At 46.6% G+C, this 16817-nt stretch overlaps 1 protein-coding gene across 1 annotated transcript in view; it reads right to left on the bottom strand.

The window, feature by feature from the left end:
• fam13a (family with sequence similarity 13 member A) overlaps window positions 1-16817 on the bottom strand; it is a 196231-nt gene that overhangs the window by 147217 nt on the left and 32197 nt on the right. The window contains exon 3 of the mRNA XM_078529154.1: window positions 14953-15162. Coding sequence (XP_078385280.1) covers window positions 14953-15162 — 210 coding nt within the window. The remainder of the gene's footprint in view (window positions 1-14952; window positions 15163-16817) is intronic.

The raw sequence follows: 16817 nt of genomic DNA, 5'->3' as shown, positions 1-16817 counted from the left end.
GAGGGTATTCTCACTCTAAACACATACACCATTCCACTCAGCCTTTACACTGTCTGCTTGGCAGCTGGGAGACAGATAAAGTACTGACAGAAGACAAGCCTGTAACTGAAAGGCAGGAGTTGGATTAGATTTTTTTTAGCTCTTCCAAAGAGCTGGCACAAGCACTGTGGGCCCAGTTTGAGTTCTGCTAGAACCGCTCAGCTCCGGACCACATTGCAACCTTGGTCCAAATATGGACAAAAGGACTGAATTCCGGAGGTGAAATAAGAGCTACGGTCCTTGACATCAAGGCCACATTTGACCGAATGTGGCATCAAGGAGCCCTGGCAAAATTGAAATCAATGGGAATCATGGGAAAATTCTCCACTAGTTGGATTCATACCTAGCACAAAGGAAGAGGGCTGTGGTTGTCAGAGACCAATCATCTCAGTCCCAGGATATTACAGTAGAGATTTTTCAGGGTAATGTTCTGGGTCCAACCTTCTTCAGCTGTTTCATCAATGAGTTCCCTCCATCATAAAGTCAGAAGTGGGGAGGTTCGCTGATAAGTGCACAGTGTTCACCACCATTCATGACTCCTCAAATACTGAAACATATGTGATGCATGCAGCAAGACCTGGCCAACAGTCAGACTTGGGCTGACAAGAGGCAAGTAACATTCTTTGTTACACAAGTGCCAGGTGAAGACCATTTCCAACAAGAGAAAATCTAGCCATGTCTCCTTGACATTCAACTGTATTACCCTTGCTGAAACCCCCACCATCAATATCCTGGGGTTAACCACTGACCAGAAAATTAACTGTACCAGCCGTATAAGTACAAAAGTAGGTCAGAGACTGGGAATTGTGTGGTGAGTAACTCACCTCCTGACTCCCCAAAGCCTGTCCACTATCTACAAGACACAAGTCAGGAGTGTGACGGAATACTCTCCACTCGCCTGAATGAGTGCAGCTCCAATGACACTCACAAAGCTCAACAGCCTTCAGGTCAAAGCAGTTGGCTCATTTGCATCCCATCCATCACCACCAATGCACAGTGGCAGCAGTATGTACCATCTGCAAAATGCACTGCAGCAACTCACCAAGCTTTCAATAGCACTTTCTAAACCTGCAACCTCTACCACCTAGAAGGACAATGGCAGCAGATGCTTGGAAGTACCACCACCTGGAAGTTCCCCTCCAAGCCACACGCCATCCTGACTTGGAACTACATCGCCGTTCCTTCATTGCCACTGGGTCAAAACCTGGAACTCCCTTCCTAATAGTGCTGGGTATTTCTACACCACATGGACTGCAGAAGTTCAAGAAGGCAGCTCACCACCAGCTTCTCAAGTCCAATTAGGGATGGGCAATAAATGCTGGCTTTGCCAGCAATGCCCACAGCAAGGGGTTGAATGGCCTCCTTCTGTGCTGTATGTTTCTGTGGCTGGAGCTATAGTTCAGGGAGCAGCTCACGTTTGAGTGCAGTTGGGTCTCAAGGAAAATGCTCAAGTTGGACATTGTTGAGCAATTCATGCCGGATGAGGTCAACTTCTCTTAGCTAACTTCGGAGGGACATCAGCTGGAGCTGACCTGGTCTGGCAATCCCTTTCGTGTACCAGGATCGGATCTTCCCAGCACTGAAGCCTCTCGGCAGCTGGATCACAAAAGGACTGCCGGGGGGTGGAGATTGCTGAGTCTGAAAATCCACGGCCAATGTGCACAGCTCGAAAAGTGATCCCACAGCAGAAGCCACTGGGAAAAGCCTGATTAATGATACAGAAGGAAACCTCAGTGGTACCCAGGGGGCAATCTCTTTGCAGCTCAGAAAACCCAGGTCATATCCTGACACATGTCAATGGCAAGGGAGCCTGATATGACAAGCTGGGAAAGGATAGCAGAATGGGTTCACTAAGGGAAGCTCCCTGACTATAGTGAAAGAAAACCCTGCCTTAAAGTCACAGGATGTGGAATGCAACTGAGTGAATACAGCAAAACAACCGATGTGGCCCAGCCTGTATATGATAGTGAAACTTGATTATGTTTTAAATTATAGCGATAAAGTTTAACTTACAATTTTGGACAATAAAACGAAGATAATTCCGGTATCTAAATCATACCAGAAGTTCTTTATTGTTTAAATCCAAGGCCAAACTCATCGAACATTTATCCTCCGCAGATATTCGCCAGTGGGGAGTTAACCATCCTGAGCAGTCTTTTTTTCCCAACCAGACTCCAATCAGACAAAAACAATGGGACATTGCCAAACTGAAGCATTATTTTGGTATTCCTGATACATAAATACAGACACCCAAAAAAATAACAACTGTGGAGACTAGCAGCTGAAGACTTTAAAGATTAGGTTTTTTTTATTTTATTTTAATTTTGGCTCAAGTCAATTTTTTGTCAGCAATGCTGATTAGTTTGTTTAGCTCTGTCTTGTACAAGGTCACTGATTTAATAGCTGGCACCCAACCTAGGCCTGTCTACACAACGCTTTGGTTGGCATTAGCACAGTGATAGATGACAGAAGATAAAGCAATAGTGTCCCAAGAAATGAAATCATCGAGCATAAATAATTTAACTTATTTTCCCACTCCTGTCCTGGCTAAACAATGCCACATTAATGAAACTCGTAATTAACCCTTACAGCACTGACTTCAACTTGAGCGCACAGCCCCAAAGTTACAAGTACAGCTAAGTGAAGCTCTAATCGGAAAGCAGAATCCTGCAGGCGCTGGAAATCTGAAATAAAAACAGAAGATGCTGAAAATACTGAGCAGGTTATGGCAGCATCTGTGGCACCGTTCCAGTGAGGCTCAATGTGTAGGAGTTGCGACTCATCTTTCGATTAGGCACTTCACAGCCTCCCGTCTCAACCTAACAACTTCGGACCTGAATCTCTGCTCCACTTTGTTTCCTTTCCTTTGCCTGTTTTGTATTTTTATTCCTTTCAGTCAGCAGCACGCCAGCTCTATAGGGCACATCTTTTGTTTCTTTATTTCTTTTCTTGCCCCAGCGCCATTCCCTTTGGCCCTGGAAGACTAGTTCTTCTGCCGTTCAATCTCTCCTGACTTTCACCCCATCATGGACTTTCTTTTTGTCATTCTCCCACCCACCCCTTGCTCAAAGCCTACTGCCTTTCTCATTTTTTCCAGTTCTCATGGAAAGTCACAGGCCTGAATTTAGCCCTGTTTCTCTCCACAGACGCTGCAATGACCTGCCAAGTATTTCCAGCGTTTTGTGTTTTTATCGAAGTGAAGCTCTGACTCAGCAAGGGGACTATTTTTGTCCTGCCTGAGATCAGACAGGGGATGCTGGACCTAAAACAGAGACCAATCCCACCAACCTCCCGCTGCTTTGGCAACCATTCCGGCTTTCGGGAGGGCATGGATTCTGAAGGTCAGGGCTCCCAGCGGCAACAGGCAGGAGTCTCGTGTGCGCGAGGGTTGAGTGATGTCGCTTGGAGTCTGAGACCACTGCCACCTTTTTGCTGCCTGGCCACTGCCAATTCCCGCTCCCGCCCACCGACCACAGGTGATGTGAACCAGGAGACAGGGCACTTGGGGCAACGAGTGTCAGCCTTGGCCCAGCACTAGCACTCATGCTTCCCCATCAGAACTTCATGGATTCAAGCCCCAATCCAGAACTTTCAGCACATAATCTTTGCCGACACTTCGGCGCAGTACTGAGGGAGTGCTATTTTTCTGTCTGTAAAATTTATCATTTTCACTGATGCAGTGAATTATTTTGTAATTAACATTCTTCTTTTATGATTCACGCAGTTGCAAAAATTTTGGTTAAATAATCCGCCATGCATGTTGCTGTTGGTCAGTTTGATTTGGTGGGTCGGACTCTAGTGTGTGAGTCAGAAGGTTGTGGGTTCAAACCCACCAGTGAGAATTGAGCCCCATAATCTAGGCTGACAATTCCAGTGCAGAACTGAGGGAGTACTACACTGTTGAAGGTGCAGTTTTTCAGATGAGGTGTTAACCTGAGGCCCTGACTGACCTCTCAGGTGGGTGTAGAAGATCCCATGACTTAACTGAAGAAGAACAGAGGAGATTTCCTGGTGTTCAGACCAACATTTCTCCCTCAACCAAAATCTAAAAAAAAAGACAGATATTCTAGCTGTTTCCTCAACGCTGTTTGTGAGACTTGGCTGTGCATGAACTAGCAAGTGTTTTTCCTAGAATAGCTACACTTAGAAAGTATTCAGTATTTTGTAAAGCACTTTGGGATGTCCTGGAGTTGTAAAGACTGCTACATAAATGCTACATAAAAGTATTTATTTTCCTTCTTTTTTTCCCAAGTGGGCTTTGACAGCACCTTCCAAACCCACAACCTCTACCGCCTAGAAGGATGAGGGCAGCAGATGCATGGGAACACCACTGCCTTCAACTTCCCCTCCAAGCCGCACACCATCCTGAATTGGAAATATATCGTCGTTCCTTCATTGTCGCTGGGTCAAATTCCTGGAACTCCCTCCATAACAAAACTGTGAATGTACCTACACCACATGGACTGCAGCGGTTCAAGAAGGTGGCTCACCACCATCTACTCAAGGGCAATTAGGGATGGCCAATAAAAATGCTGGCTTAGCCAGCGATGCCCACATCCCATGAAATAATTAACAAAAACTTGTCTAGGGTCAGACTGTAACCCTGATCCTCTGATTTTCAAAGGAAGTTTTCCTAAGGCCAGTGCAGAGAGACATCAAGATCTCCGCACAATAGCCTGAGGATGTGACCTGAGTATGAGCAGAATTAACTTTGACTTATCTCAAATTGCCCCTGACTTGCTCAGGAATAAATGGCTGGGCAAATACACTGCACAACACAGTACATTTGAGTTTGCATAAGATTTGGTTAGTAACACAACATACAACTACTAGTTTATGAAATGTCAAACATTCACTGTCTCCAACACCAAGGTTTCTATTAACATCATTGGAAAGATACTTTCTTTTCAACAGAGAAGAATGTTGGGATGGATGAAGTTTCAGAATTCTCACTTTCTAAGAAAAGAAACTCCAATATGACCTTTGGTACAATTTTTGAATGGAGCCTGAAGATGGCTAATCTCATTATCAACCCAGTCTGGCTACTACCTGAGCAGGCACCAGGGTAACCATAAGGCTTTCATGGCTAAACCATTATTCTCAAGAGCCAGGCCATCAAAAGGAAGCTGCCTTTTCTCCTGGCCTTTTCTGGGGGGTTCCTAGGGACAAAAGGCATGGGTGCCTTTTCTGTAATGGAACATTTGTCCACCCCACACATAGTTCCCTGTGTCACTCAATGTGGGGGCTCCCAATGCTGGGAGTTCCTACTTTCTAGGCCTCAGTGTGATCTCTGACCATAGGCCTGATTGTGAAGGCCTTTGCGCCCAATCACCTAAAGGGATCAAGTGGGCCCCAATATGGGGCAGTCCAGGTGGGAAACCTCCAAAGATAAAGTAACTTAGAAAAAATCTTAAAGGAAGGAACCAGCTGACCTCTTGATGCCATAGGCCTGGCAGGAATTCAGGGGAACACCTGAATATTTTGAATATAAATTTTGGTCATTCTCACCAGTAGAGGCACTCAGCTTCTCTAGGAGGCTATTAACTGTGGGATGGATGTCCAGGACTGGCTGGGCTTGGGGCAGCTGGGCTGGTGGGGTGGGGGGTGGGGGGGGGGTGAGTGTGACGATTTATTGGGACCCTCCTGCTTGAGTCAGACTGAGGCTTGGTTCCAAAACATGGGCCAAAGGAAATTCTCAGGCAAGGGTCACGGCCTGGCTTGTGGCCCTTAGCAACGGCAGGACCACACCGGCCTCAGTTAATTTTAAGGTTGATAATAGGTTCGAAAATAGATATAAAAGAGAGGTAGCCATAAGCTGATACACAAATGGCCAATTGTAGAACATGAGGTTGTGCCTGTAGAGGGCGCTACAATTGTCCTGCCCAGTGTTGTTGTTGGGGGAACATTTGTCATTTAGTTAATGAGCTTCTGGAAAGGGAGCCATTGTATTCAAACACTTGGCCAGCAGAAGGAACAGAAATAGTTGAGGGAACGCTCAATTTGCCAATGTTGATTGGCCACGTTACTAAATGAACCTGGGCTGAATGCAAAGACAAATGTGATAAATTGTGCTCTGTTGTTTATAAAGAACTGAGGGAAGATGGCATGTGAGTACTAGGTGACCCTCAGGAAAGGAAAGTCAAGAAGAACTCCAGGAGAGCCCCACCTCCTGAGAACCTCTCCCTCTCAGGCCCCACTTGCTTGGGACTATTGCCCAAGTATGGGGAGGAGATCCTCAATTGTTAGAAGAACAGGGACATAGGAAATAGGAGCAGGAGTTTTTGTTTTATTCATTCATGGGATGTCCGCGTCGCTGGCTATGCCAACATTTATTGACCATCCCTAGTTGCCCTTGAGAAGGTGGTAGTGAGCTGCCTTCTTGAACCACTGCAGTCCCTGTGGTGTAGGTACACCCACAGTGCTGTTAGTGAGGGAGTTCCAGGATTTTGACCCAGCGACAGTGAAGGAATAGCGATATATTTCCAATTTCAGCATGGTGAGTGTCTTCGAGGGCAACTTGGAGGTGGTGGCGTTCCCATGAATCTGCTGCCCTTGTCCTTCCAGATGGTAGCGGTCATAGGTTTGGAAGGTGCTGTCAAAGGAGGCTGGTGAGTTCCTGCAGTGCATCTTGTAGATGGTGCGCACTGCTGCTGCTGTGCATCAGTGGTGGAGGGAGTGAATGTTTGTGGATGAGGGACCAATCAGGCGGGCTGCTTTGTCCTGCGTGGTGTCGAGCTTCTTGAGTGTTGTTGGAGCTGCACTCATCCAGGCAAGTGGGGAGTATTCCAACATACTCCTGACTTGCGCCTTGTAGATGGTGGACAGACTTTGGAGATTCAGGAGGTGAATTACTCGCTGCAGGATTCTTAGTCTCTGACCTGCTCTTGTAGCCACAGTATTTATATGGCTAGTTCAGTTCAGTTTCTGGTCAATGGTAATCCCCAGGATGTTGATAGTGGGGGATTCAGTGATGATAATGCCATTGAATGTCAAGGGGCGATGGTTAGATTCTCTCTTGTTGGAGATGGTCACTGTCTGGCACTTGTGTGGTGCAAATGTGATTTGCCACTAGTCAGCCCAAGCCTGGATATTGTCCAGGTCTTGCTGCATTTGGACAATGAGCTGCTTCAGTATCTGAGGAGTCGCTAATGGTGCTGAACATTGTGTAATCATCAGCGAACATCCCCACTTCTGACCTTATGATGGAAGAAAGGTCATTGATAAAGCAGCTGAAGATGGTTGGGCCTAGGACACTACCCTGAGGAACTCCTGCAGTAATGACCTGGAGCTGAGATGACTGACCTCCCACAACCACAACCATTTTCCTTTGTGCTAGGTATGACCCCAACCAGTGGAGATTTTTTCCCCTTGATTCCCATTGACTCCAGTTTTGCTTGGGCTTCTTGGTGCTGTGTTAATATACACGGCAGTCATTCTCACCTAACCTCTGGAGTTCAGCTCTTTTGTCCATGTTTGAACCAAGGCTGTAATGAGGTCAAGAGCTGAGTGGCTCTGGTGGAACCCAAACGAGCGCAGTGAGCAGGTTATTGCTCAGCAATTGCTGCTCGATAGCATTGTTGATGACTCCTTCCATCACTTTACTGATGATCGAGAGTAGACTGATTGGGTGGTAATTGGCCGGGTTGGATTTGTCCTGCTTTTTGTGTACAGGATATACCTGGGCAATTTTCCACATTGCCAGGTAGATGCCAGTGTTGTAGCTGTACTGGAACAGCTTGGCTCGGGGTGCAGCAAGTTCTGGATTTCAGTATTATTGCTGAAATATTGCCAGAGCCCACAGCCTTTTCAGTATCTAGTGCCTTCAGCCATTTCTTAATATCACGTGGAATAAGTTGAACTGGCTGAAGACTGGCATCCGTGATGCTGGGGACCTCCAGATGAGGCCGTCATGGATCATCCACTCAGCACGTCTGGCTGAAGATTGTTGCAAATGTGTAATAAACTTGGAGTGTGCAGGACAGGTTTCTTGTAAGAAACAGTGAACTTTATTAGCAGACTTCAGAGCAGGATGCACGCCTTTTCCCAGACCAAGGCTAAAAAGCTGCCCCCTCGAAGATTCCCTGCACTTCGGGCTGATTGGTCTATACAGTCACATGATCTCCATAACAGTAAGAAATAGTTTAACTTACAATCATTATATTCCTCCCCCTTCCCTTTTGTTTTACCCACTTATTTACAAAACATCTTAACCCATATTATATACAATTATATACAGTTCATGCCATTATAAATTTAGTCTTTGAGGAGGTTTTTGGGTTTGGGTAGAGCGACGCAACTCTACAACTGGAGGTTCTTCCACAGAATCGACTTTACCAGGAACTGCAGCCTCAGGGACATCCCTAGGCAATGGCAGCTCAGAATTATTTACTTTGACAGAGACATCAGGTGTGTCTATTCTTTGTCAATCTGGCACCTCAGGGGTCGAAGTTTCAACTTTAATTTGAGGTGGATTAACCGGTTGTAGGAGGGCTTCTCAACTTCTGAAATGATCCACGTGTTTCCTAACAATCCTGTTTTCCATTTCCACTTGATCAGATAAAGGTCCTGTTTCGGAGACGATTGTACCAGGGACCCATCTCGGTCCAGTTGCAAAATTTCGTACAAAAACTCTCTCTCCCACAGTAAACTCTCGACCTTTGCCGTGGACGTCATGATTCACTTTCTGGCTACTCTGGTTTCCCTGCACTTTCCCCTCTAAATTAGGGAATACCAGATTCAATCTCGTATGAAGTCGGCACTTCATTACCAATTCTGAAGGTGTTAAACCAGTGGTCGCATGAGGAGCTGTGCGATAGCTGAACAGGAATCTTGAAATTTGTATTTCTAACGTTCCCTCTGATAGTTTCTTCATGCCTGTTTTAAAGGTTTGTACTGCCCTTTCTGCTAACCCATTGGACAAGGGATGATACGGTGCTGTTCTGACGTGTTTAATCCCATTTAGGTTCACAAATCTTTGGAATTCAGTGCTAGTGAAAGCAGTACCATTGTCTGACACAATAACTTCAGGTGAACCATGAACACTGAAACTCTAGCACTGTTTTTCAATGGTTGCAGACGAAGTGGGTGATCTCATTTCAAACACGTCCATCCATTTGGAATGTGCATTGATAATCACAAAAAACATAGTACCCTGAAATGGACCTACATAGTCTATATGTAATCTAACCCAGGACCGACCAGGCCACTCCCACAGATGCAGTGGAGCTGAAATGGGCAACTTCTGCTGTTGCTGGCACTGGAGACAGTGTTTCACCATTTTTTTCTATATCACTGTTTATACCTGGCCACCAGATATAACTTTGTGAGAGCATCTTCATTTTCAAAATACCAGGATGCGCACTATGAGGCTCTTCCAATAATGGTTCTCTTCCTTGCACAGGGATAACCACTCTTGCTCCCTGTAAGATACCACCTTGACAACTCAGTTCAGATCTACGTACAAAGAATGGTTTTAATTCATCAGGGACTTATGCATTTGATCATCCATGTAATACTTGTTCGCGGACTCTTGCTAAAATTGGATCCTGATTTGTCCAATTCTTTATCGCCTCATGCAGACTGATGAGGAGTCCAGGAAATTTAATGCAAGTACTATCTCTTGAGGAACTGGAACATGTGTAATACTTTCGGGCAAAGGGAGATGGCTGAGGGCAAGTGCATTTGCTATATGCACACTTGGCCGGTGCATAAAACTGTACTTGTATACCGACAATGTTAAAGCCCATCTTTGAATTCTAGCAGAAGCTACTGGTGGGATTGCCTTATCTTCACTAAATAACCCGTAAAATGGTTTGTGATCTGACACGATGATGAAGTGTTGACTGTGTAAATATTAATGGAACTTCTTTACTCCAAATACCATAGATAAGCCTTCTTTCTCAATTTGCGAGTATCCTTTCTCGGCTGCCGAAAGGGTTCTGTGTACATATCTTATCGGTCTTTCGGATCCATCCTCCATCTTGTGTGACAATACTGCTCCCACACTATAGGGAGATGCATAACAAGTGAGTATTAATTCCTTAGACGGGTCATAGTGCACTAGCAGACATGATGAGTAAAAGCTTCTAAACTCTAGTGAAGGCTTCCTCTTGCTGTGCCTTCCAGGGCCACATGTGGTTCTTCTTCAATAAATAAATGTAGAGGGGCTAACACTGTAGATAGATTAGGCAAAAATTGACCGTAGTTATTTGCCATGCCCAAAAAAGACTTGAGCTCTGTGATGTTAGTAGGAGAAGGAGCTTCCTTGATTGCCCTGACCTTCTCCTCTAATGGATGCATCTCTTGGGCAGTTATTTACTCAGTTATGTAACTTCCTTTGCTTGGATGGTGCACTTTTTAAAAAAATGAATGGCAGCCTCTAAAAATCTCTTCAGAACCTCTTCCAGGTTTGCCACACGCTTTGCTTCTGTGGATCCTGTGATTAGGACATCGTCCAGGTACACTATAACTCAGGGGAGTCCTTGTAGTAAGCTTTTCATGGTTCTCTGAAAGATCACACAGGCAGAGGACACAGTGAAGGGTAGGCGTGTGTATTGGTATGGACTCCTGTGTGTGTTTATGGTGATATACCTTCTTGAGGTGTTGTCCAGCTTGATACGCGTAGCTCATGTCCAGTTTAGGGTAGGATCTTCCTCCTGCGAGTTTAGCATACAGATCTTCAATCATTGGGATTGGGTATTTGTCTAATTTCACAGCCCTGTTTACCGTTAATTTATAATCCCTGCAGATGCGAATGTTTTGGTCTGGTTTTAGCACAGGAACTATGGGTGATGCCCATTCTGAAAATTGAACTGGCTGTATTATTCCTAATTTGTCCAAACAACGTAATTCCGCATCAACCTTTTCTCTGAGAGTGTAAGGCAAAGGTCTCGTCTTAAAAAAACCGGGATGTTGCTTCAGGGTCCACGTATATTTTATACTTGCAGACTTTGAATTTCCCCAGTTCATCTCAGAATACACTGTCATACCTTTTCGGAAACTCTGGAATCCCTCCAGTCCTCACCTGAAAAAATTCCGACCAATTTAGTTTGATTTCCTTGAACCAATCACGGCCCAGGCTAGGTCCTTCTCCGGTTACAACAGTTATTGGCAGCTGAGCTGTCTGTTGCCTGTTTGATACAGGGACAGAGGTGATGCCTTTCACCTTTATTGCTTCTCTATATGTTTTTAACTGAGCAGCGGTTTTCTCCAAATTCAATGCCTTCTGTGAGGTGTTTAAAGATGTGTTCTCCCACCACTGTGGTTGATGCTCTTGTGTCCACCTCCATGAGCAGAGGTTTCCTATTTACTTGAAGTGTAACAGTGATTGGTTCAGTTTTCCTGGTCTTCAGATTGTGTAGGGAATGAACCTCAGCCTCAGTAGCTTCTGGCTCTTCTATATTGTGCACTTCATTTAACTTGACCTGATGTCTGAATGACTGCCTTGATCTAGTCCTGCACTGTTTAACAACATGCCCATTTTTTGTGGCAGCAGTGGCATCCTGCCCCTTTAAATCTACAGACTTTGGGTGCATGATTTCCCCCACAACGGTAACACTTTAGCTTCTGGGTTACTAGTGAGCTGCTTCCAGCGTTTCTTCTTGTTTTTCTAGCAGTAGGGACCGTGTCCCACTTTGTGCTTAGATCGATGCCGGGTGGTCTGTCTGGTTTCATTCCTTTCAGTTTTTTTTTAGGAGTAGGCCATTTGGCCCCTTGAGTCTGTTCTGCCATTCCAATAGATCATGGTCAATCCTCTGTCTCACACTATCCCCATGTCCCTGATGTCTTTAATAACTAGAAATCTATCGAGCTCTATCTTGTACATACTCCCTAACTGAGCCACCACCGCCCTCTGGGGTAGAGAATTCCAAATATTTACCACCCTCTGAGTGAAGAAATTCCTTCTCATCCCAGTCTTAAATGGCCTACCCCTTATTCTGAGACTGTGTCCCTGGTCCTAACTACCTTCATCCCCGGACCCCAACCAGGGGAAACGTCCTTCCTACATCTACCCTGCTGAGCCCCGTAAGAATTTTGTATGTTTCAATGAGATCGCCTGTCGTTCTTCCAAACTCTAGAGAATATAGGACCAGTCTCCTCAATCACCCCTCATAGGACAATCCTGGGAATCAGTCTGGTGTACAATGTAGCTTCGTTGAGGGGAAATCCAGTTTTCCCACCCCTGGGTATGTTGACATAACATTAGGACTGCTTTGAAACCACTGCTATCAACGTTTCTTCCTAGGGTGTTGCTTAAATACTTCCAGCTTTTCAAGAATTGTACAATGTGGGGCATTGCATGTAGCTTCCTGCAAAAGGACTTAATTGGTTCATTTGGCGTTTGGTGATTTTTGTGTGGCTGTGACCTGCCAGTCTTGGATCTTTCCGTTGTCTTTTGGAGGAAGCAGTTTCAGATTTTCCAACACCCTTAATGTGAAAGCATGCCTCCTGATTTCACTTCTGCAACGGCTGTGATTTTAAACCGTGCCGGCTTGCTGTGGATTCCCCTGCTAGAGGAAATCGTCTCTCCGCGTCTACGTTATCGAGATATTTTATACATCTCGCCCCTCAGCCATCTGAGCTCCAGGGGATTCAAGCCAAGTTTGTGCCGCCTGCCTTCATAATTAAACCCCTTAATTCCTGGTAACGTTCTGGTGAATCTGCACAGCACCCTGTCCAAAGCCAGTGTATCCTTCCTGAGTTGCAGTGCCCAGGACTGAATGCAGTATTCCCGATGGGGTCTATCTTGGAATCATTTGGAATTCCAACTGTAATAGAGGCACTGGTGTCAAACCCAGTTGACGTTTCTGAAACCAATGTGCAGTTGGAGTTCTCTATAGCTCCAAATTCATTAAAAAGAAAACTAACTTAATCAATAGAGCCAACCATCCCTTTTCCATTGTTTGATTAGCCCGAGCTGTTAAGAGCAATCTCCAAGCTTTACTGCTAGATCCTGTAAAGAAAGTTAACGGATCATAGATGCTGTTACACTGCAGACAATCCACCGCCTCTACCCCTTATTAAAAATGGACGTGTCCTGTCAGCTTGTCAAAGGTGCCAGTGAGGTTTTTAGTCTTCATTCTGTCCACTTGCCCCGAAATATTTTAAACTAGATTTTCTCCAATCGTGTGACAGTGTCTGACACAGGGATTTTCCAGAGGGGTGGTGGGGGTAGTTGGGGGGAGGGGGGTGGTCGGGGGCTGGTAAAATGGCGGGGGAAGGGTGTGGGGAGGGGAACCCGACATTTTCTAGCCAGCCTGCCGTATGACCTGCGGTGGCAAGGTTGGTGGCTCAGGTGCCCCCCAAGGAGTCGAATTGAAACACATAAATGGCCAGTTGAAGGTCACTTCCCCTCTCCATTTTGGACATTTTGCCCATCGATAGGGTCAACTGATCCTTGGGGAGACAGCCCAGTGACAGCTGGCGGCCTCCCAGCGGGCTCGAGGTGGGTGAGGGTGCCCTCCTTTATGGGCACTCTATTGCCCATTGGGGGGTCCCCTGGTGGCAATGGCAGCACTCACGCCAACGGTGTTGCTGATGCTTCACGACCCCCCCCCCCCCCACCCCGATCGCCAGGGCCTGACCCGGCCGGCCCTGGCATCCGCCAACCCCATTGACCTCATTCTGCAGCTGCAGCCTCAGCGATGGCCACAGCTAGGCGGGGGCGGCGGGGGGGGCGCTGCTGAGCCTGCCCTGCTGCCTGCTGGCTCTCTGATTGGGCTGAAAGCCCTGGGGGAGGGGCGGGTCGATGTCCATAATTGGTTGATGATCTTGGTGATGATCACTTAATTGGCCCCTGCCGGCAATATGGCTCCCTGAGTCCTGCCTCCAGCCACAGCAGGGTGGCCTCCTGCTTGCCGGTCCAGCAACAGAATCACCGCCACCTCCACAAAAATTCAGCTCAATGAAACTTTCAGAGCTTAGTGTGGTTGTAGATTCTGGCTACTCACTGACTACTCTGGAGTATGTTCACAGGGACTGAAAGGGTTAAATAATGAGGACAGTCTACACCGACTGGGCTTGTACTCTGGTGAGTAAAGGGTGACCTCCCTGGGGCATTTAAGTTAGTTAATGGAGTTGACAGGGTAGCTAGAGAGAAACCATTTACTCTGGTTGGGGGAGCCCAGGGCAGAACCTGAAAATTTGAGCGACATTGTTGGGAGGGGATGATGTCAGGAAGCAATTCTCCACCCAAAGGACAGCGGGAATGTAGAACTCTCTTCCCCAAGAAGCTGTTGAGGGTGTGAGTCGATTGAAAATTTCAAGCCTGAGATTGACAGGATTTTGTTAGGCAAGGGTGTTAAGCGATATGAAACTGAGGCCCGTAGGTGGAGATGACATCCTGTTCTAACTGAGTGACAGCACAGGCTGGAGGGGCTGAATGGCCTACTCAACAGTTTGCATGGGCTGTGGCCACCAGATGGCACCATGGAGCAGTGTCGTTTGGAAGAGTTTATGAGGCCACTCCAATTCGATTGGCTCCACAATAGATTTTTTATGTGTCCCTGGACCGCCCCCCCACCCCGACCACTATCAAGGTCACTTATGCTCTTCATCTCCACCCGTCGGTTTCTCAGTGGCTCACTTTCTTGCTACCACGGAGAGCGGCTGTCTTAAAGGGGCCGGCTGGGTTAACATGGCACCTCGACTTCACATGCCATGGGTTGTCTACAATTAGAAGAATGATTTTTGTGAGGGCGGGAGTGGGGGGTGGGGGGTGGCGCTTGGGGGTTTCAGACCAGATTCACATCCAACCCGAACCCCCACCCACCACAATCTTCCAGCCGTTACAACCATCACAGGGCCAAGACTTGATTTTGCTCAGCTGGAGTACATTAATTCCCGGCCGCCTCTCCTCCCTCTCCCTCCCTCCCTCCCTCCCTCCCCGTCACAACACGAGCAATGGTCACATACCCTGATACAGCTGCATGAACTGTGAGTGCAGCCTGGAGACGATGAGTGAGTCCGGGAGCTCCCGCAGGAACAGCTTGAGGAGACTGGCGACCGAGCAGACGTCAGCCTCCCGGACGAGGTTCGGTTTGGCCCCGGCGTCGTACGTCTGCTTGAGTCGCTCCACCACCCTCACGTTTCCGTTCACGCGGAAAAGCCCCTCTTGCTCCAGGCCTGTGAGAGAAAAAGTCACCACAGATTCTGAGCTGTAACAGACGATATGTCCTTTCTCAGTCACACCTGCTAATCGTGCACAGTTACTATTCATCTTCTGTAAAGTGAACGGTGTTACTTATGTTACTACAGTGACTACAACTGAAGCACTTCATTGGCTTTAAAGCAGTTGTATCTTTTATATCTTGGATCTATGCAGAGATGACACTAGTTTCTATGTACTGAACAGGTTTTATTCGCAGTGCTTTAAAATGTCTACTCCATGCTCCAACACTGGTGTCCAATCCCTTCTACAGTGTTTTTTACTTTTCCCTGAGGCCACACCCAGTCTGAACCAATCAAGCACATTGAGCAGCAAAGCAGACTCACATAATCAAGCACAGAACAATTGAACATGACAGAAAACACTTTGGAATGCCATGAATGATGTTTTATAAATGCAAGTTCTTTCTCTGATTCACTATGAGGCACACCACAGTCGATCTGCTGGTATAAATGCCTTGTGTCTGGCATGCATTCTCCGTCAGATTTCACCACCTCTCTCTTTTGGCACCATACCTAGCGGACTTCAAGCAGCATGCTGCGATACAGGCACCTCTCAATTGATTCTGCAACAAATAACTCACTTCCTGACTCCCCAAAGTCTGTCCACCATCTACAAGGCACAATTCAGGAGTGTGATGGAATACTCTCCACTTGCCTGGATGAGTGCAGCTCCCACAATACTCAAGGAACTTGACATCAACCAGGAAAAAAACCCTGCTTGATCAGCACCCCATCCACCAACTTAGACATTCATGCCATTTAACACCAACGCTCAGTGGCAGCAGTGTGTACCAGCTACAAGGTGCACTGCAGCAACTCTCCAAACCTCCTGCACCTTCCAAACCCATGACCTCTACCACTCAGAAGGACAAAGGCAGATGCAATGGGAATGCCACCACCTGCAAGTTTCCTTCAAAGCCACATACCACCCTAATTTGGAATTATTTCAGGTTCGCCCCTGCACTGTCACTGGGTCAAAATTCTGGAACTCTCTCCCTAACAGCACTGTGGGTATACCTACCCCACATAGACAGCAGCAGCTCAAGAAGGCAGCTCACCACCAACTTCTCAAGGGCAACTAGAGATGGGCAATAAATGCTGGCCCAGCCAGCGACGCCCGCATCCCATATGGACATTTTTTTTTTAAATGGTTAAGTCAAATGAAATAATTATTAAAAATGGCAGCACTCTCACACCTGACGAGGAAGGGAACGTTCATAAGGAAAGTGGCTGGAAAAGGGGAACCTGTCACAAAGCATCACTAAACACGAGAAGCCAGCAAGACGTGATAAAGGAAAAAAATAGATGGCTCAATTAAATCGTTCTACAATTTCTTCAAAACCTGTTCTCCTGTCAGCTTTGATTTCCTCAAGCTGGGAAACCCAACACTTTAACTATGGCAAATCAAAAATCCAACACGTTTATAAAACAATGCTTACCCATGCAGCACAGGAAGCCATTCGGCCCATCCTGCCTGTTCCGTCTCTCTGAAAGATTTATCCAATCAGTCCCACTCCTCTTGCTCCTTGCCTCTAGCCCCACACATGTTTTTCTCTCTTGAAAGTCACCATTGAATCTGCTTCCAACCCCCCCAACCCCCTTTCAGGCTG

Source organism: Cetorhinus maximus, chromosome 1 (genome assembly GCF_964194155.1).
Source record: "Cetorhinus maximus chromosome 1, sCetMax3.hap1.1, whole genome shotgun sequence".
Classification (NCBI taxonomy): Eukaryota; Metazoa; Chordata; class Chondrichthyes; order Lamniformes; family Cetorhinidae; genus Cetorhinus; species Cetorhinus maximus.
This window is presented reverse-complemented; position numbering and strand designations above follow the sequence as displayed.